This window comes from Cucurbita pepo, chromosome LG02 (genome assembly GCF_002806865.2).
Source record: "Cucurbita pepo subsp. pepo cultivar mu-cu-16 chromosome LG02, ASM280686v2, whole genome shotgun sequence".
In the NCBI taxonomy this organism is placed as follows: domain Eukaryota; kingdom Viridiplantae; phylum Streptophyta; class Magnoliopsida; order Cucurbitales; family Cucurbitaceae; genus Cucurbita; species Cucurbita pepo.
The window spans coordinates 12,476,625-12,497,061 of record NC_036639.1 but is presented as its reverse complement, the minus strand read 5'-3'; the positions used below and the strand labels follow the sequence as shown (position 1 = coordinate 12,497,061).

The following is a 20,437-nucleotide window of genomic DNA, read 5'->3' as shown; positions in this document are numbered from 1 at the left end:
TCTTCATTTTTAGCTACCCTAGATATGTAATTTTATTTATTTTTAATTTTGGTCCGTCGAGTTTCTCTTAAATTTTTCTCGTTCATATTTTTGGTGTTAACCTAATTTCTAATATATATATAAGAAGTAGTTAGCCCAGAAATATTTTTGATTCGAGAGCTCGTTTTCAAACTTGAGTATAACTCAATTAGTTAAGTAACCAGAATAAATTTAAGGTTTGACTACTCAAAATCATTTAATTGATAAGAAATTGTGTTATTAAATTACGAGCTATTGCTATAATGTATGAAATATTCTCGTATATAAATAAAATAATAATTTTGATAAGTTGAAATTTTCACCCAAAATTAAGTTTTTTTTATTTAATTTTTTATTTTTATTAAATCAATAATAGAAAAAGATACATGCCTAATTTAAATTAGGATTTTATTGGATGTTAGCAATATTCGGATTTTTTACCAAAAAAAAAAAAACAAAATTATAAGAATAAGAGATTAATTGAAAATAAAATTATATTACATATTTTCGTAGAAAATTTAAAATTTTGATTTTAATTTAAAGTCAAAATTATGTTTTATAATATATTATATTAAATTGCAATATTAATTATTAATTATGATTATATTATACCAGCTTTAATTTAAACAAAAAAGAAAAAGAAAAAGAAAAAGAAAGTTTATTAAAATTTATTAAAATTTTTATTCATTTATTTAAAAAGTTTTTATTTATTTTGTCAATATTTTCGGCTTTCTTAATAAAAAAAAGGAAAAGCCCTAATTTTATGAAAACCCTTATCTCTTTCTGCCTCCGTCTCTTTCATCAATTAACACACAACGCGACAAAATAGCAGTCAAAGCTGAAAAGCAGCTCAATCCCATATTAGGGGCTACTTTTTTTCTTCTTTTCTTCAATTTTTTACGAATTTCGAATTCCTGGGCGTTGAATTTGGACCCGCGTTTCAAGTTTTCTCCCTTTATCTCTCCTTCTTTTGATATATAATCCATCTCTTCATTGATTCATACACCAGCTGAATCAACAGGGAAGAAGAAGAAGAAGAGGAAGAAGAAGTAGACGGTATTTATTGTTTTCTGTGTTCTGGTTTGATTTCAATTGCAGAAGCTACAATGTTCTTGTCATGGAGGAGAAGCAAACTTGGGTTTCTCCCCAAGTTGAAGAAAGAGCATCTTCCGGGCGTTGATTCGGGTTCTGAAATTGTGATTCCTTCGCATTTTCTATGTCCGATTTCGCTTGATTTGATGAAGGATCCTGTGATTTTGTCCACCGGGATTACTTATGATAGAGAGAGCATCGAGAAGTGGATTGAGGGTGGGAATTTTTCTTGTCCTGTGACGAAACAGGATTTGATGAGTTTTGACCTAATCCCTAATCATACCTTGAGGAGGATGATCCAAGATTGGTGCGTTGCGAATCATTCTTATGGAATCGAGCGGATTCCAACACCGCGGATTCCAGTCACGCCGTATGAAGTTAATGACGTTTGTTCGAGAATCGCCGTCGCGACTCAAAGGGGCGATTCGAAGAGATGCAGTGAATTGGTGGGTAAGATCAGGAATTGGGCGAGAGAGAGCGAGAGGAATCGGAGGTGCGTTGTGAATGGAGGAACTGGGATTGTTCTAGCAGCTTCGTTTGAGCATTTTGCTGGTGTTTCGATTGAGAAACATGTGGGTTTGTTGGAGGAGATTTTGTTGGTTTTGGTATGTGTATTCCCAATCTCCATTGAAGGGTTATCCAAGCTCGGATCTGCGGATTCTTTGAAATGCTTGGTTTCCTTCTTAATGGGGAAAAATCTTTCTCCAAAACAGAACGCAGTTTTTGTTCTGAAAGAACTGCTTCTGGTTGATCAAAGATACGTCGATTCATTGGCTGCCATTGAAGGAGTATCCGAAGCTTTAGTAAGCATCATAAGGGAGCCTCTTTGCCCTTCAGCTACAAAATCATCCCTTACAGCCATTTTCTACATGATTTTACCATCAGAAATCAGCGAGAAAATGACATTGAAATTCATGGAACTGGGCTTGGTCTCTGAGCTGCTAGATTTCCTTGTAGATGCAGAGAAAAGCCTGTGTGAGAAAGCGTTGGGAGTATTGGATGGAATCTGTGATTTTAAACAAGGAAGAGAGAAGCTATACCAAAATGCACTAACAATTCCATTGTTAGTCAAGAAGATCCTAAGAGTATCAGAGGTTGCCTCTGAGTATTGTCTGTCAATATTATTGAAGCTTTGTAAGAGTGGAGAGAAGGGTGAGGATGAGGCGAGGGTGGAAGCTGCTCAACTGGGTGCTTTCCAGAAGATAATTGTTCTTTTGCAGGTTGGTTGCGGTGGTGACATGAAAGACAAGGTCACTGAGATGTTGAAATTGTTGAATCTTTACAAGGATAGGTTAGATTGTATTGATTCATCCATGCATTTTAAGTTCTTGAAGAAATCATTCTGATTTACTGTAAGAAACACAATTTTTTGTCTGTTTAGGTAGTGAAGAAAATGTATATACATACACACAAAACACAGATCAATGAGAAAACTGAACTTTATACTCAATCTGGCTAGCCTCTACTGAATTTCTCTCATAATTTTTGTTGAAGTTTGAGAAACTTATGATTATCGTATCATGAACATCTTCTCGGGTTTGTAAAACTCATCGTAGCTCAACTTGTTAAAGTATATACCCAAAACTAAGAGGCCAAATGGGTCTAAATCTTCTATTCATCCTCATGTTGTTGAACTAAAAAAAAGTTTTTCTTGTGCTTGCAAACTTCAGCTCATATGAGCCGAGTCGTAAACAACTACCATTCTCAAAGGTGAGCTAATCACCAAAGGCGTTTGGGATTTGTCCTTGCTCGTTTAGCAGTCGACTCGGTGGATCGTACAAGCCTTGTGTGTCGTGCTAAAGAAGGGTTCACCGATCTATGAGTCGTATCTCTCTCAACTTGGGAGAGTTTCTTGTAGATGTTTGCTCGAGGTATGTCCCAAATTTTGAGCACTGATGCTATGTGGTTAGCTGTAAAGGTCCGAGACCCCATTACTATTTGATCATATTAAACAAGTATTTGATCATTTCAAGTGTTGTTTGCTGTGTTTTGAACTTCTTCAAGTTTCTCCTTTATCTCATGTGGGTTTTTATTGTCGTTGTGGCATAAGGTCTTACTGGTATGAACTCCGACCCTTGCCTCTTATTTTGAATTCATGAGGATTTCAACTACCAAGGGGTTATCTTCTTTGAGCAAGAGTACCTGCAATGTGAGTGCGAGGCATGTCAAGCGGGGAGGACACCTTGCCTCTGTAACAGTCCAAGTCTACCGCTAGCAGATATTGTCCGCTTCGGTCCGTTACATATCGCCGTCGGCTTCACAGTTTTAAAACATGTTTTTTAGAGAGAGGTTTTCACACGCTTATAAGGAATACTTTGTTCCTTTGTCCAACCGAGGATCTCACAATCCACCTCCCTTGAGAGCCTAGCGTCCTCGCTGACACACTGTTCATAACCAAGCACTGACCTTGATTGACATTCCACACCATGCAACTCCTGAAGACTTCCAGTGTGTGTAGAAAGAGGTAAACTTCTATCTATGACATTTCCTTCAAGTTGAGGCGACATTTAGCTAGAGATCACGAGAGGGACCATAGCAAGTGATGAGCATTTGAAGGCCCACCTTAGGGCAGAGCCTTGGCTCTGCTTAACTGCACCATAAGTTAAGACGAGAAGAGCACGTGCTTTTAACGCGTGCTCTGAGTCGTCATACGTGCTTATTGCAAGCTTACTTTCTGGTATTGTTCTTTTAGTTGAAAATACATATTTTAACTAATCGATATTCATATTGGTTCGTATTTGCTATCGTTTCATAAAGATGCAGTGATACTACAACAATGAGCTGAGTTGACTGCCTCTTCTTGTCTAATCTACAGTACATATCTATTCTCCAAGTTGAAGAATCAAATTGGATCGAGTAAAGAACTTCAACCTAATATTATCTATGAATATCCTACGATTATTCTTGTCTTAGTTCTTTAAAACTTTTTAAATTATTCGGTATCACGACATTCTTTTTTATTCAAATTTTGACATTATCTGGGATTCGATAAAACTCGCAATCACACGAGAATTTAATCCAGCTCACGAATGGGATAAATTCTTATTAACGTCATCTTCAAGCATCTAAACCCCACCTTTTTCTTTTCCTCTCTTTTTCCCTTAGTCCACTTTCATTATTCTACGTTATCTTTCATTTCTTTTCAACAAAGAAATATACCCTTTTAAAAGATTAAATTTACCGTAATCTATCAATTTTATGAACAAGTAACACTGTCAAAATATTGATTTAGATTAAAAAATTAGCATAATCTATCAATTCGAGTTTTTGAGTTTTTTTTAGTTAAATAATATATAGAGTGAAACATTTGATCAAGATAACATGTTTTTACGTCAGTTTGATTATGTTCGAGTTTGAGTATTGAACCTAGGGTCGACTTTCGTCTCTGTTCAACTAATCGTTCTCACAGTCAGGTAAACTTATACCATTATGCTCACAAGTAGAATCTTAGTTTGAGCCTACCTTCACACACTTCCGTTACTCTTGAGGTATCCGCCCCGGATAAACTACCCACCTTGCCGTGTCCCACCTCCTAAAAAAATTCGGTGGGGCGATTAGGCATCATTAGACGAAAAAAGTGCATCCAAATGAATGAAACCAGGTAGAGAGTCATAATGGATTCTCACTCTTTTTCCCTCAAAGAAACGTCCGAAAATACACATTCCATGGTAGAAAAAGCATAAAGTTCCTTCCCGAACATGGGGAAGAGATTCGTAATAGAGACGGAAGAGAGCATAGATGGCGTAGAATGGGCGCTAACCCGACTCCTCTCTCAGACCCCACCGCCTGATTCTGCCTCAAATCCAAATAAGTTTCGTACACTTGTCTTCAATTTCACTTAAACGTCCGTTTCCTACCCTTTGGCCTTCACTCACCGCTCACTACTCAATTTCTCTAACCGTCCATCTGGCACCACGTTTTGCATCGCATTGCGTGCTACTAGAAGAGGATTCTTCCTGTTTTTCCATATAAATCCCCTGTTTTCTCAATTCGGTTGTCGTCTTCATCTCTTCTCTCTCGCTCTGCATTTCTTGTTTTCTTTGAAGCTTGATTTTGTTACACCATGGCATCTGCTGCTACTCTTAGCCCTGCTGATACTGAGAAGCTCTCCAAGCTGAAAGCTGCTGTCTCTGGTCTTAGCCAGATAAGGTATGGAAATGTGGACATAAACCCATGTGTATTCATGGCCTTTCTTTTTGTTGTAATTTCGATTTGTGGGATCTGTTTGAGCAATGGGTTGTGGCTTATGAGTTCTGTTTCTGATGCTTTTGTGCTGTAATGGGGTTTTTGTGGAATATGGGTTTTGTTATTGGATCTGATTGTTTCTTTGTTTTGACAGTGAGAATGAGAAATCTGGCTTTATCAACCTTGTCTCCCGCTATCTCAGGTAATTTCTAATCCTATAGCTGTTTATTGCAATGAGAGAGGGTGTAACATTTCTTGAACCTTGGAAGTTCTAATTGTCTTGTAGAGAAGATTTCAGATTCATGGCTGATTTGATTTGAGAATCACTTTTTGATTAGAAAATGTTTGATTATTTCCCTATTTGAATCAAGAAAGCCGATTCTTAATCTGGAACTAAAAAGTTTTCTGAAAATAAATTGATTGATAGATTTCTTCTAGGCGTGGTAATTTCTACTGAAACAGCTGAAGACTGATTTCTTCTTGATTTTCTGAATTTCTGGTTGAAGTGGGGAAGCACAGCATGTTGAATGGAGCAAGATCCAAACTCCAACCGATGAAGTAGTGGTTCCTTATGATTCCTTGGCACCAGTACCTAATGGTATCATTAATCGTTAACGGGTTTTGACTTACATAATTAATTAGAAAGATATTATCAACTTGATCCTTTATCCCTTTGTTTTTTATCCTTCTTTCTATTTCTTTACAGGGTTGATCACTATTTTGCTCTATTTTCATCTTGGATTCATGTGATATGTTCTTATCAAAAGCTTATGTAGATCTTTGTAATTGCAGACCCTGCTGAAACCAAAAAACTTTTGGACAAGCTTGTTGTTTTGAAGCTTAATGGAGGTTTGGGGACAACAATGGGCTGCACGGGTCCAAAGTATGTCGTTGTCAACCCATTTTCTTTCTTTTTTCTTCTATCATATTATCTTCTGCACGTGCTGAAGTTTTTGTCATGCATTTGAATATCAATATGTTTCATTTGATTGTTTGTTAATAAGTTCGTGCTGAAGGCTTAATCCTTCAGTTTCAAATGAGTATAGGATCAATTATGTGAGATCCCACATTGGTTGGGGAGGAGAACGAAACATTCTTTATAAGGGTGTGAAAACCTCTCCCTAGCAAACGCGTTTTAAAATCCTTGAGGGGAAGCTCGAAAGGAAAAGTCCAAAAAGGACGATATCTGCTAATGGTGAGCTTGAGCCGTTACAAATGGTATCAGAGCCAGACATCGGGCGATGTATCAGCGAGGAGGCTAAGCCCCGAAGGAGGGTGGACATGAGGCAGTGTGCCAGTAAGGATACTGGGCCTCGAAGGGGTGTAGATTGTGAGATCCGACATCGGTTGGGGAGGAGAACGAAATATTCTTTGTAAGGGTGTGGAATTTGGGTCGTAGATTGTGAGATCCTACATCGGTTGGGGAGGAGAACGAAGCATTCTTTATAAGGGTGTGGAATTCGGGGCGTAGATTGTGGGATCCTACATCGGTTGGGGAGGAGAACGAAGCATTCTTTATAAGGGTGTGGAATTCGGGGGCGTAGATTGTGAGATCCCACATCGGTTGGGGAAGAGAATGAAACATTCTTTATAAGGGTGTGGGAACCTCCCCCTAGGAGACGCGTTTTAAAGACATTGAGGGGAAGTCCGAAAGGGAAAGCCCAAAGAGGATAATATCTGCAAGTAGTGGGCTTGGATCGTTACAAATGGTATCAGAGCTAGACACTGGGCGATGTGTCAGTGAGGAGGGTAAGCCCAGAAGGAGGTTGGACATGAGGCGGTGTGCCAGTAAGGACGCTGGGCCTCAAATGAGGGTGGATTGGGGTGTCCCACATCAATTGGAGAAGGGAACGAGTGCCAGCGAGGACGTTGGGCCCTGAAGGGGGGTGGATTGTGAGATCCCACATTGGTTGGGGAGGAGAACGAAACATTCTTTATAAGGGTGTGGAAACCTCTCCCTAGTAGACGTGTTTTAAAAACCTTGAGAGGAAGCCCGAAAGGGAAAGCTCAAAGAGAACAACATATGCTAGTGGTGGACTTGAGCCGTTACAAATTATTTACATCCCCACGAGAAAGGCTGCTTGAGCTTTAAAGCGCCCTTTAGGACTTTCTTAAGGTGGGCTACCGCAACGTTAACAAGGACTTTATTCAGAAGTAGTTCAACTCATAGGCCTGAAATCTGCCACCAAAACTGCATACTCTACCTGGGGGAAGAGAGCGATTTAAGTTTCATTGATTTTGGCTTAAAACCAAACCATGAGGTCTGGAGGCATTGTTAATCTTTGCTTATTCAATTGTTGCAATATTCTTATTCATGTTTTCCTTTGTTTCTTTGAAGAAATTATTGTTTTACTTTGTTAGTAATCTAAATCTTCGCCATGAGTTCTTCAGGTAAGTAAACATATTAACTGCTTTTTGCCTACCGTCTGTGCTGCAGGTCAGTCATTGAAGTTCGGAATGGTTTGACATTTCTCGACTTGATTGTTATCCAAATAGAGGTTTAATTCCTCACCCTATTTTCTTTTTCATGAATTTATTTACATTCCATCTTTATTATATTGGTTTCTAAATTTGATTTTGAGAACAGTCATTGTCGATTTTTTGCAGAATCTCAATTCCAAATATGGGTGCAACGTTCCTTTGCTTCTGATGAACTCATTTAACACCCATGATGATACCCAAAAGGTATTTAAATCTGTATGCATATTTCCCTTGTTTTCCTCAGTATCTTGTGATTTACTAACTCTTCTTTATCAGATCATTGAAAAATACAAAGGTTCAAATGTGGACATTCACACTTTTAACCAGGTGTGTACAAGATAGGTTGTGTTTTTTCATGTATTCTTTTTATTGTTTGCAATAAATTGTTTATCTTACCCATCATTTGATTATAAACAGAGCCAATACCCACGTTTGGTTGTTGATGACTATCTTCCGCTCCCTAGCAAAGGACGTACTGACAAGGATGGATGGTATGATAAAAATACTCGGTTTAGTACATGGAATACTTCGACCAACTTGTCTCTTCTGCTTCGTGTCTTTATTTATATGTGGATTTTATATGTTGATCGATCAACAAATACAGCAGATTTCTTATGCGTCCTTATTTGTAACTTTTTATTATGACAAAGAATTTAACGAACATTTCGGACTCGTTCTCTAACTTCAAAGTGAATGTTATATAAAAGAAAAACTATTAAGTTGCCTAAATGAGTTGTGAAATACTGTCGGTATATCTTTGTTTTAATTTATTGTTACGCTTGTGGACTTGTGTGTATGTGAAGGTATCCTCCTGGACATGGTGATGTTTTCCCATCCTTGAAAAACAGTGGCAAACTTGATGCTCTGATTTCTCAGGTACGCATATAATCCCACTGACTATGTTTACTGAGATGAACCCATGTATACGTTTTTTTCTCATATTTTACTTTCGATGTTCGCTTGTGCAGAGCAAGGAGTATGTCTTTGTTGCAAACTCCGACAACTTAGGTGCTGTCGTGGACTTACGTATCCATATTTAATTTTTCGGAGATCTAGTTGCTTTTAAGCCTTGAGTTTACTTCTTACTATAATTGTTGCTTACTCGCATAAAACCAATTCCTTGGATTTCTATTCTCCTTGACTCTGGATATTATAGAAATTTTAAATCATTTGATTCGGAACAAGAACGAGTATTGCATGGAGGTACGAAATAAGTTATTGGTTTATTATTGATTTATTGTTCCTACAGTTCTTTTGGCACTTGTAGCATTTATCATTATTGATTATGTAGGTGACGCCGAAAACCTTGGCTGATGTGAAGGGTGGTACCCTCATTTCTTATGAAGGGAAGGTTCAGGTATATAAAATAGAATTTGTTGATTGGGGCGTTTCTGTATTCTCCTTGTTTCTGTTTCACCATGTAACATTATTTTCATCGTATTATGCAGCTACTTGAAATTGCTCAGGTCCCTGATCAACATGTAAGTATATCAGTGATGATTATGTCTGATGGTACATCCTTTTCTTGTTCATGTATGATAATATTGTTCTAATAAATATGGGTTAATGCAAATAAATCTCAGAAACAACCATTGATATCATTTTTTGGTCAGTTGTATATTGGTATTTCTTGATCAGTTTGTAAATTGACAAATGATTCTTTGTTTGGTTCAGGTCAATGAATTCAAGTCCATTCAGAAGTTCAAAATTTTTAACACTAATAATTTGTAAGTCATGTTCGTCTTGATAACAATTACTGATAATGGCCTGCTAATAAGATATTGGGAATGCATGATTCAAGGTGGGTGAACTTGAAAGCAATTAAAAGGCTTGTGGAAGCTGATGCACTCAAGATGGAGATTATTCCAAATCCTAAGGTAGTTTCTGTTCCTAGTAATGGCAGGCCAATGCATGTGGTATATTTGTAGTGTTTTAAAAAATTAGTGAGATCCCACATCGGTTTGGAGAGGGGAACGAAACATTCCTTATAAGGGTGTGGAAATCTCTCCCTAGTAGATGCATTTTAAGAATCTTGAGGGGAAAGCCCAAAGAGGACCATACCTTCTAGCGGTGGGCTTGAATTGCTACAAATGATATCAGAGCTAGACACCGGGCTGTGTGCCAATGAGGACGCTGAGCCCCGAATGGGGGTGGATTGTGAGATCCCATATCGGTTGGAGAGGGAAACGAAACACTCCTTATAAGGGTATGGAAACCTCTCCCTAGTAGACACGTTTTAAAAATCTTGAAGGAAAGCTCGAAAGGGAAAGAAGCCCAAAGAGGACAATATTTGCTAACGGTGGGCTTGGTCTGTTACACCACCTATATTAAAAGAAAGAGAAATTGGTTAATACAAATAAACCCCATAACAAAATTAGAAGCTCCCATTTGTAGGCAAGTATTGTTGTTTTTGAATTGCCAGTAGTAATATATTGTTGACATACCAGGAAGTTGATGGGGTTAAAGTTCTTCAGCTCGAAACAGCAGCTGGTGCAGCAATCAGGGTACACTTTGTTCTTGATTTTCTGTGCTATGTTCTTATACAACATGGGTATTAATGCCTTGCACTTGTATTTTTTCTGCCAAATAGTTCTTCGATCATGCCATCGGTATTAACGTACCACGATCACGTTTCCTTCCTGTCAAGGCAACTTCAGATCTGCTTCTTGTCCAAGTTAGTTCTTTCATCCATCATTACAGGCTCTACTATTGTAGTGGTTTGATGTTTCTTAACAAACTCATATGTTGGTATGTTTTTTCTGCAGTCTGATCTCTATACTCTAGTTGATGGCTTTGTCCTTCGCAACAAGGCTAGAAAAGATCCTTCCAACCCTTCCATTGAATTGGGGCCGGAATTCAAGAAGGCAGGATTTTTTTTTTCTCTTGGCTTGGTCTCTTAAATGCTTGGTTGTTTTTTGAAAATGTTAGTTACTGTACTTTTTTTACTTTCACAGGTTGGTAACTTCCTGAGCCGATTCAAGTCAATCCCCAGCATCATTGATCTTGATAGCCTTAAAGTGGTTGGTGATGTTTCGTTCGGGGCTGGTGTCGTTCTCAAGGTATGAAACTGCTTCTGGTTTGCTTCTAGATTTTATTATCCAATTCGTAGTTACATTATAACATAATGAATCTGTCAATGTCAAGTGTGTTGCTGTAATGACTAGCCCACCGATAGCCGATATTGTCCTTTTTGGGATTTTCCTTTTGGGCTTCCCCTTAAGGTTTTAAAACGCGTCTACCGAGGAGTATAAGAGAATGTTTCGTCACTCTCTCCAATCGATGTGACATCTCATAATCTACCCCTTCGGGTCCCAATGTCCTCGTTTGGACACTGCCCGATATCCACCCCCTTTGGGGCTTAGGGTCCTCGCTAGCACACCATCCAATGTCTGGCTCTAATACCATTTGTAACAGCCCAAGTCCACCGCTAATAGATATTGTATTCTTTGGGTTTTCCCTTTCGGGCTTCCCCTCATGGTTTTAGAACACGTCTACCAAGGAGAGGTTTCTATACCCTTATAAAGAATGTTTCGTTCCCCTCTCCAACCGATGTAGCATCTCACAATCCACCTCCCTTTGGGGGCCAGCGTCCTCAAAGGGACAAGGTGTCTGGCTCTGATACCATTTGTAACAGTCCTAGCTCGCCGTTAGTAGATATTGTCTTCTTTGAGTTCTTCCATCCGGGCTTCTCCTCATAGTTTTAAGACACGTCTGTTAGGGAAAGGTTTCAACATTCTTATAAATAATGTTTCATTCTCCTCTCCAATCGAATTTGACAACCCACATGAACCAAAATGGGTGAAAACGAACAAATTTTATTCAAATCAAACCAAACTAATACTTTCAATTTTATACTTCAGAAATCAAACTAACCGACCAATATAACTTCAAATCAACCAAACTGACTCAGTTCGAACTTCTTACTTTCAAATATCATGTTAAACGACCTGTTCTAACTATCAGTTGCCCTATTTTACAGGGGAAAGTGAGTATCTCGGCTAAGCCTGGGGCAAAACTGGCAGTACCAGATAATGCCGTAATCGAAAACAAGGTAAAAGAAAGAAGAGTTGAAATCACTTATACAAATATCATATTTCTGTGCTGTGGATGAACTGATCTGAATGCTGTAATGGTAAATTTGATATCCAGGAAATCAATGGCCCAGAAGATATCTAAGCCTTTGCATGCCTTCACAACTTTTTCAGAGCAGAAGCTTTCTGGCATTTTGAGTACTTTTTTGTTAATTCCAACAAAAGCATGCAGTTTTATCTGTGTAATATGTGTCCGGTTTGGAAGTGTTCTTTTGGGATATTATGAACACTGATGGACTTGTTGGCATTATAAACAAAATGAGTTTCTATTAATATATACATAATAAGCGAAGGTTTTATGGCGAAGGGAACAGAAATGGAAAGTTCTTAAATGTTTTGAATGTTCATTGTTATTTTGTTTGAAAAGGTGTTTAGGTTGACTCTTGAATCTCGTACCCAAATGGTAGGTTTGACTCAATTTGACATGATCGTTTAGATTGTGTTGGGTTGGATAATTTTTTACGTCAGTGTTGATTTGATATATAATCGAACTTTATTGGATGAATGATCATTGATAGTTTAATGCAACTTGTGGTTCAAAATATAGTCGTTTGGTTTGATTCATGAGTTACAAGTTTCTAATATATTATGCTTTAGACATGGTTCATTAGGTTATAGATTGTGGTTGTGGGATATAGGTCGTTGATAAGTCTCTCGATATGGCTTGTTGATGGTGATGAGTGGTTGGCAACACGTGAGAGTGTCGGGTCTTGGATGAGTGAGGAGAGATTGACGAGCTTTATCGAAGAGTTAATCTATGTCTTAATTCCATAGCTTGTTTTGAGGTTCTCTTTTCGATGAGCATATTTTATAGGATATTTTTTTACAATATACGTCAATTTCAATATTTTCTCGAATGTTTCTTTCTCTTGTTTATACACTTTTGTATTTCAAATAAATGAAAATCACATGAATGATCGATTCAATAGTTATCTCTCGTTATTCTTAGCACTAATGATGAAAATAGATCTTCACACTTCACACTGATTATGGTAAAAAAAACTTCATGTTTAGCTTTACACCTAAAGAATATCATCGATGCTCAAAAAGGAAATTTTCCAACACATTCATGCTACCATTACAATTCTTGAATATCCCTAGATTTGCAGGGAAAAGACAAAGTCTTTTAGTGTCGTGTTTGTCATAATCACATCTTTTTTCTTGGCAGTGGAATTTGCGATTATGCAGCATTCACTTCTCAATAACAAGTAAGTCAAAACAATTTATATTCGCCTTGTCTACCGTCGATAACGTATGCTCAAGTCTTTGGCCCAAATTTGAAGGTTTTAGAAAATGGAGGCATACAAATTTTAAAAGTAAGATTGAGAGAGATTGAAAGCAAAATTATATGACATCAACACAACGGCTTAAGTAATATATAACTTTTTTAGATAGGGGGCAAGTTCAATATGTACACTCAAAAGTCTCGATCACATGGAAAACAAGAACAAAATAAAAGGATTCGTACCAATATTCAACATTCATTACTAATTAATTTAATTGAAACTAGGTGGTTCAATTCTAACTCTTTTATTAAGCCTTTAATCTTGAATTAATTTATGAATTTAAAAAAATATTAAATATATAATTTTTTTTTTTTTTTAAATAAAACTCTAAATTTAGGTAAGGTTGAAAGGAAAACAGGTCAAAACAAAAAACAGAAACTTGAAAATGAAATAAATACCTAATTTAATGCTCAAAATAACTCTCTTTTTAACTTCCCCTTGTTTTAAAGCCTTCATATATAGAAACCACCCTCCCGCCACCGCCATTTCCAAGCTACCACAGGCTGCCGGTGAGACCACAGGTCACCGATGGACGTTTTCAACGAACCCCACTTTGGATCATAGCCGACGGTACGTAATTTTTTGTTCTTCCAAATTGACAGCTTCCTTATTTTTCAAGCTAAAAGCCTTCCCACCAACCGATTTCAATTCCTCTTGTTATTTTATGGATCTCCATCGCAAAGAAATCGAAGATTCTTAATGAACTCAACAAACCCAGAAAAGCCCACATCCCAAAACTCCGTTTTCTCATCCAAATCCTCCTCTGAAATCGGATCATTTGGTTCTGTCGAGTGCATTTTTGTAGTGGGGAAGGTGGAAATTGGGGTTTTATTATGTTAGGCGGTGTTCAATTGGGTCTTTTTGCTGCGTGTATTGTGTTGTTTGTGCCGATGGGAATGGCGGGTTGGCATTTGAGCCGCAATAAGATGCTGTTCTTCAGCGGTGCTCTTTTCATCTCTCTCGCTATCGGTGTTCATCTCACGCCTTATATTCCTTCCGTTTCTGATTTCGTTACTACTGTTTCTTCTGTCGTCGTTTTCGATAGTCGAGCTTCGTGTGTTTCTCAGTTACATGAAGTAGTTTGGGAAGTCAAGCAGAGCGATGAATTTAACCCTTTGAGTAATAACTCTGTTAATTATGAGAAGTCGTGGAAATGGGGGAGATCTGCCCCTGTTATTGTTTGTGATTTTCAGAAATTTGCTCCCATGGATGCCGCCGATTTGCTTAATGGATCATGGGTTGTTGTGGCCGGTGACTCGCAGGCGAGATTGATTGCTCTGTCACTGCTGGATTTGATTTTGGATTCTCAACGAATGGAAGCCATTAGAGGCGATCTGTTCAAGCGGCATAGCAATTATCAGATTATGATTGATGAATCTGGGATGAAATTGGATTTCATTTGGGCTCCTTATGCTTCTAATTTGACTGATTTAATGGGGGAATTCAAGCTAAATCTTAGCTACCCTGATGTTATAATCATGGGGTCGGGGCTATGGCATATGCTTCATTTTACTAATGCATCAGATTTTCGATTGTCTTTGGATTCACTTAGACGTTCTGTTGTTTCACTGATTCCATCGACTCCGAATTCGGATTCTGAAGCACCTTTGACGGGCTCTATCTCAACTAGAACCCCGCATTTGTTCTGGATTGGAATGCCGACGCTGATTAACTCCATGTTGAACACTGAGGAGAAGAGGAAGAAGATGACTGATCTAATGAAGGTGGCTTATGATGAATCGCTCCGCAAGAGTAGGCTTCTGCGTTCATCTGGTGGCCCTCTCTTGTTGCTGGACATTGAAACTTTGAGTTGGAATTGCGGGGTTCGATGTACAGTGGATGGAATGCATTATGACGATGTTGTATATGAAGCTGCCATTCATATTATGCTTAATGCTTTGCTTATTGAATCTCATCAGAAGCTATGAAGAAGGAGGTCGATGTTCCATTGATGCTCGTAGAAGAGTTCGTTTTTGAGGATTCTCTAACACTACAACATTCCTAAGATGAGAGGTGACTTCTACCCTTTTTCTATTTCTCGGTTTTCTTAGTCGATTTGATGAGATTAGGAGTTCCATTATTCTTTGTTTTTCGTCACCGGTTAATGTAATAACACATAGGAACTCATTACATAAATCACAAGCCACGACATTTATATTGTATAGCTTTGGAGTTGGATCATCATTCATAAATCCTTTAGGAATCTTTGATTGATCACATGAAAAGATAGCGTGCCAAAGCATCGATGCTTTCGATTCGCTCCATCCTTTTGTTATTTGGTTTCTATTTCTTACATAATTGTATATATCTGGACAACTTCAATCAGATAAGTAACGTTTTTTCTATAGATTTATGCTATTGGATATGAAGGTTGTAATCTATCACTGTAAGCTTTCGTCTGAAGTCCAGCTGAATCGATTTCAGCCTTCATTTGCTCTGTACATTTGTATAGTTGTTATTCATAAGATCACACCAGAGCCTCATCCCGACATTTTACAAACTATCTCTATTCCTCTGAGATCCCATATTGGTTGGAGAGGGAAACGATGCATCCCTATTAAGGGTGTGGAAACCTCTCCTTAGTAGATGCGTTTTAAAAATCGTGAGACTGACGGCGATACGTAATAGGCCAAAGCGGAAAATATCTGCTAGCAGTGGTGTGCTAGTAAGGACGCTAGGCCCCCAAAGGCGGTTATTGTGTACTTGCTAATACTAAGGCCATAGGATGAAATTGAGCTGACATCAATCTTGTAGAGAAGAGCCACACCCTTACTTGAATAGGATCTGTTCTATAGGTTTTACAACTGTGTCCTCGAGTTATGAGAAGAACACCCGTGGATTATCGTCTTGGACATGATTGATTCCCCTAGCATTGAAAATACAATAGGATATCTAAAGTCAGGAACTTGAATACTATGTTCTAAAAATAGTAACTAAAAAAAGTGTTGCAGAAGAGCTAAAGAAACTTGGATTTCATGGTGGATGACAAGATCCAAGCATGTCGTTTGAATTTAAACAAATTTTATTGTATTTTTTTTTATGTTTTAGAGAATTATCTTTAAGATTATAAGTTATAATTAGCTGGTGGCCGTTTTGATTCTGGTATTGGTGGCCGTTTTGATGCTTTAATATGAAGATTTTGAATATTATAATGAAAGTTGCATATCATGCTTCTTAAGTCATGAGCTTGTTCCTTTACATTTCTTGTGTCTAGATTTGCATGCTAGAGTCATTCAAGTAGTCTTGATCAAGCTATATTGTGGAGTGATTTGAATTACGAGTTTTTCTTACTCTTTATCTTGATCATCAAGGTAATCCATTCCAAAACTTTCTCTTGGGTTGATTCCCTATCGTTTTTGGAGTTGTTGGATAATTCAGATCTAAACATCTTGTTCTTCAACAAGATTATTAGATGTTTCATAACAAGAAACCCATAATATTCAAGAAGCTCCAAGTGAACTATTACCCTATGGACAATATTTATTTATCGATCTTCTTCACTTGGGCGTTACTGTTCCGCATCACTGCCTTCAAGCAATGGAAAGATGATTCACCTTAGATAAGACCCGAAATGTAAATGTACTTGTAATTAGCTATGAAGGTTGTTTTGGTATTTGTTTAGCGATTGATTTCCACTACGGTTGGAGCTTATTTTCATTTGCACGCCTCCGTTACCTTTTGGGAGGTCTATGCCCCATAGAAACTATCTACTAAAGACTGTCTCTTAGCCTGTAGGTTCTGACACAAGGTTAGAGTTCTAGCACTTCCATAGTGGTATCTCACTAATGGCTCAGGCTCCCTCGGAAGGGGGCCTTCTTCGCCCTCCACTTAAACTGCACAGGAAAGGCCCAAAGCCGGGAAAGTAAACGTGACCCCAGTGATTAAAGATACATGAAGGATCTTGTTTTTTATTACTTGACACAGAACTGGGAGTAACAGGGAACTGTAAACTTGCTTTTTGCAAGCCTCAAAGGGACAAAAGGATAGGAATTAACTGTGAAAAAGGATGAAACATGGAAAACTATGAATTTGGAAGAACTAATCTTCTTCCTCATGGCTTCCACAAGATGGTGGTTTCAGCAATCATGGCGGTTGCAACATATGGATCCATGTTCGATGGTAATCTTCGGTCTTCAAAATATCCCTTTCCTTTCTTTTCAGTGTCTCGTCCTACACGAACAGAAGCACAACGATTTGCAACACCCTATCATAATTTATGATCCCAAACATGTAAATATATCAACCTTCGAACATCGAACAAAAAAAATCATGTAACATAAGATATGGAAAAAGGAATAGGTTATACCCAAGAGAAGGTGTTGATATCGTTTGTTTCATGTTGTCCGTTAAGACGATGCTTGTTGCCTTCTCTATATGCAGCAATGTGTTCTTTGTGCCTAAGCTTCAACTTCTCAATTGCTTTCCTGATCACCTTAATACCGCCATCGTCCCTCATTGACTTTGTACTAAGAAATGATTATCAAACACGTTGGTTCGACGCTAGATCGTGGTTTATGGCTCAATCAGTACAAAGATAGATAGTGTTTCATTACCTGTAGTTTATATCAGCACAAGCAACACTCCAATCTCCCTATTGTTATTTAGAAAGAAAAACGATCAAAGATGATAAACTAGAAAGAAAGGAGGCCTGAAAAAAAACTCTCCAAAAGAAAAGTTTATGAACAAGAGGCTCTTAGATTGTACCTGGATTGGTTTAGGATCAAAACAAAGGACTACCCCAGCAATCTCTGTTATCCTCTGTTAGTACAAAATCGAGACCGTAAGAACCGACGAAAATATAGGCGTTTGAGCAATCTTTTACAACTTAAGTTACCTCCAAGATGTAACGAGCAACCCACATTTCATCCCCAGCAGATATCCCAACTGAGGGACCAACTTGAAATTCCCACTATATTGGAACGAAAAAAAGCATAACATAAGAACATAATCATGATCAAACCATGGCAGAACCAGGAAAAAGGAAGAAGCTATACCTGTCCTGGCATCACTTCTCCGTTGATGCCACTAATGTTAATACCAGCATATAAACAAGCTTTGTAATGAGCTTCACTGATGTCACGGCCAAAGGCTTTGTCGGCACCAACACCGCAATAGTATGGTCCCTATTGACAAACGAAATCATATACTACTTAGAAGCTTTTACTAAAGAGAAATAGAGTTTGTCTCACTGATTCTATTCAAGTGCTCTGTTCTTCCGTTGATCAATTAACAAGTTAAGTTAAGAAGAGAAATGTGAGATCCCACGTCGGTTGGAGAGGGGAACGAAGCATTCTTTACAAGGGTGTGGAAATCTCTCACTAGCAGATGCGTTTTAGAACCTTTGAGTGGAAGCCTAGAAGGGAAAGCCCAGAAAGAACAATATCTACTAGCGGTGAGCTTGAGCTGTTACAAATGGTATCTGAGCCAAACACCGGGTGATGTGCTAACGAGGAGGCTTGTGCCAACTAGGACGTTGGGCACCGAAAGGAGGTGGATTGAGGGGTCCCACATAGATTAGAGAGGGGAACGAGTGCCAGTGAGAGCACTGGGCCTCGAAGGGAGGTAAATTATGAGATCCCACATCGGTTGAAGAGAGAACGAATCATCCTTTATAAGGGTGTGGAAACCTCTCCTTAGTAGACACGTTTTAAAACCTAGAAGGAAAGTCTGGAAGGAAAAGCTCAAAGAGGACAATATCTGCTAACGGTGGGATTGAGTTGTTACAAGAAAGTAATATCAATTACCTGTGGCCCGGGGAAACCACCAATCGGCCACCCAATCGGCCATTTTACGTCCTTTTGCAACAAGCTGTACTCTTGCTCAATACCATACCTGTGTTTCCAAAACAAATGAGCGAACTAAGACTATTAAGTATCTGCCATTATATAATATCAACATGTATTTGATGTTCTTGTCAACATTTCTTTTGCTGAAAGTTCACTTTCTTGGCATTTGTAGATATTAACATTTTACATCAGTTCATAACAGAGATATCAGGTGAGAATCTGATAGTCACCATGGTACTTCAGCAGCAACATCAGGATGGCTAAAGATCTTGGCAGCAGCATGTCTCTTGTTCGTCGGGATCGGCTCTCCGGCTGCTGTGTAAGCATCACATAAAACCTAACCAGCCATTTCATATCAGTATACAACAACATATGAACACTAGACAGGAACTTGTAGTCCAAATGGAAACTTAGAACATACAAGAATATTGTTGCCTCTCCTAAAAGGGTCCCTGAAAATTGCTTGTGGGCTGTGATTCATCATTTAACAAGAAAAACATGTTAAGATCCAATCATTTGTGGAGAAAACTATGGAGAAAGAGATGATGACATAATGAACTCACTAGAGGATCACTTCACTGTCTTCGCCGGAGGCTTGGCCGGTGCTGGATCCATCATAACTCCATTTGGGAACATCTGAAGGATCACTTACAGGGCCACAAAGGGTCTTCATATGCAACACATAATCAAAGAACATCAATAGTTAAAACATTTCATGTTTTGAAAATAGTTTCTCTTCAAAAAAGAAGAGAAATTACCCTTGCTTTGCTTCTGAGATCCATGCCTGATCCACCAATCCTGCTCAAATGGAACATAAAAAAAGAAACCAAATACGATGATTAGCCCAAAATCAACATATCAAAGCCCGACCCTTCATGTAACGGCCTAAGCCCACTGCTAGCGGATATTGTCTTCTTTGGGCTTTTCCTTTTAGGCTTACTCTCAAGTTTTTAAAACGGGTTTTGCTAGGGAGAGATTTTCACACCCTTGTAAAGGATGTTTCGTTCTCCTCCAAACACCGTGATGGAGACTTGAAATATTCCTGTTATAGTCCCGACCCCTAATATAAATATATCTTTATATACGTCAAAATTAATACATCTATTTTAAATATTAAAATTTTAAATTTTTAAAATTACTTTTTGAGGGGAGGTGACCGCTAAATAAATATATTGGGACAAGAACAAAAAAGATTTTTTCATGTCTGTCCCGCTTCGCGGACATATCTATAAACAAGAGGGTTGAAAACTTAAAAACGGAGGAAAATGAAAAGAGAAAAAAGTTGAGGAGAGCTGACCATATATACTCTGCAATGACCTTGTCGGTGGAGTCGGAGAGGTCGAGGTTGACGAGATCTGAGAGCACCGACATTGTCTTCTTCGAGATTCCGAGGGAATGAGTTGATTGATTCCTGCTCTGAAATTTTGGTGCAAAATGAAGAGTAGAGCTTGGGTTTTTATAGATATACAATGCCACACATAAAAAGCTTAAAGAATTT

General features: G+C 38.2%; 4 protein-coding genes across 7 annotated transcripts; 3 read left to right on the top strand and 1 right to left on the bottom strand.

Annotated features, from left to right (window-relative positions):
• The first annotated feature begins 924 nt into the window (after nucleotides 1-924).
• On the top strand, nucleotides 925-2,561 carry LOC111787469 (U-box domain-containing protein 21-like). Its single transcript, XM_023667434.1, has one exon. The coding sequence runs from the start codon at nucleotides 1,125-1,127 to the stop codon at nucleotides 2,454-2,456; it is 1,332 nt and encodes a 443-aa protein (XP_023523202.1). The 5' UTR covers nucleotides 925-1,124; the 3' UTR covers nucleotides 2,457-2,561.
• Nucleotides 2,562-4,938: 2,377 nt separating this feature from the next.
• Nucleotides 4,939-12,173, top strand: LOC111788957 (UTP--glucose-1-phosphate uridylyltransferase). Its single transcript, XM_023669552.1, has 21 exons — nucleotides 4,939-5,259; nucleotides 5,450-5,497; nucleotides 5,802-5,893; nucleotides 6,088-6,178; nucleotides 7,733-7,793; nucleotides 7,903-7,980; nucleotides 8,053-8,103; nucleotides 8,194-8,267; nucleotides 8,580-8,652; nucleotides 8,745-8,802; nucleotides 8,933-8,979; nucleotides 9,068-9,133; nucleotides 9,225-9,257; nucleotides 9,451-9,503; nucleotides 9,578-9,653; nucleotides 10,224-10,280; nucleotides 10,367-10,450; nucleotides 10,542-10,640; nucleotides 10,731-10,835; nucleotides 11,756-11,827; nucleotides 11,926-12,173. Exons 1-21 carry the CDS (start codon nucleotides 5,174-5,176, stop codon nucleotides 11,950-11,952), a joined length of 1,431 nt encoding a protein of 476 aa, XP_023525320.1. The 5' UTR covers nucleotides 4,939-5,173; the 3' UTR covers nucleotides 11,953-12,173.
• A 1,423-nt stretch (nucleotides 12,174-13,596) lies between these two features.
• LOC111788933 lies at nucleotides 13,597-19,213 on the top strand. Of its 4 annotated transcripts, none has more exons than XR_002814242.1 (2): nucleotides 13,597-15,166; nucleotides 19,142-19,213. XR_002814242.1 is itself a non-coding variant. In XM_023669518.1 (1 exon), the coding sequence occupies exon 1, from the start codon at nucleotides 13,987-13,989 to the stop codon at nucleotides 15,079-15,081; it is 1,095 nt and encodes a 364-aa protein (XP_023525286.1). In that variant the 5' UTR covers nucleotides 13,597-13,986; the 3' UTR covers nucleotides 15,082-15,530. The 4 variants fall into 4 exon arrangements, 1 of the variants encoding a protein (XP_023525286.1); XR_002814241.1 differs by having other exon boundaries at nucleotides 19,132-19,213; XR_002814240.1 differs by having other exon boundaries at nucleotides 19,112-19,196.
• LOC111788934 (glutamine synthetase cytosolic isozyme-like) lies at nucleotides 17,013-20,347 on the bottom strand. The gene is made up of 12 exons (XM_023669519.1): nucleotides 20,237-20,347; nucleotides 19,698-19,737; nucleotides 19,503-19,606; nucleotides 19,361-19,409; nucleotides 19,170-19,276; nucleotides 18,898-18,985; nucleotides 18,148-18,276; nucleotides 17,988-18,062; nucleotides 17,858-17,911; nucleotides 17,707-17,744; nucleotides 17,460-17,619; nucleotides 17,013-17,357 (listed from the first exon to the last, which is right to left on the bottom strand). Exons 1-12 carry the CDS (start codon nucleotides 20,308-20,310, stop codon nucleotides 17,205-17,207), a joined length of 1,071 nt encoding a protein of 356 aa, XP_023525287.1. The 5' UTR covers nucleotides 20,311-20,347; the 3' UTR covers nucleotides 17,013-17,204.
• Between the last annotated feature and the right edge of the window lie 90 nt (nucleotides 20,348-20,437).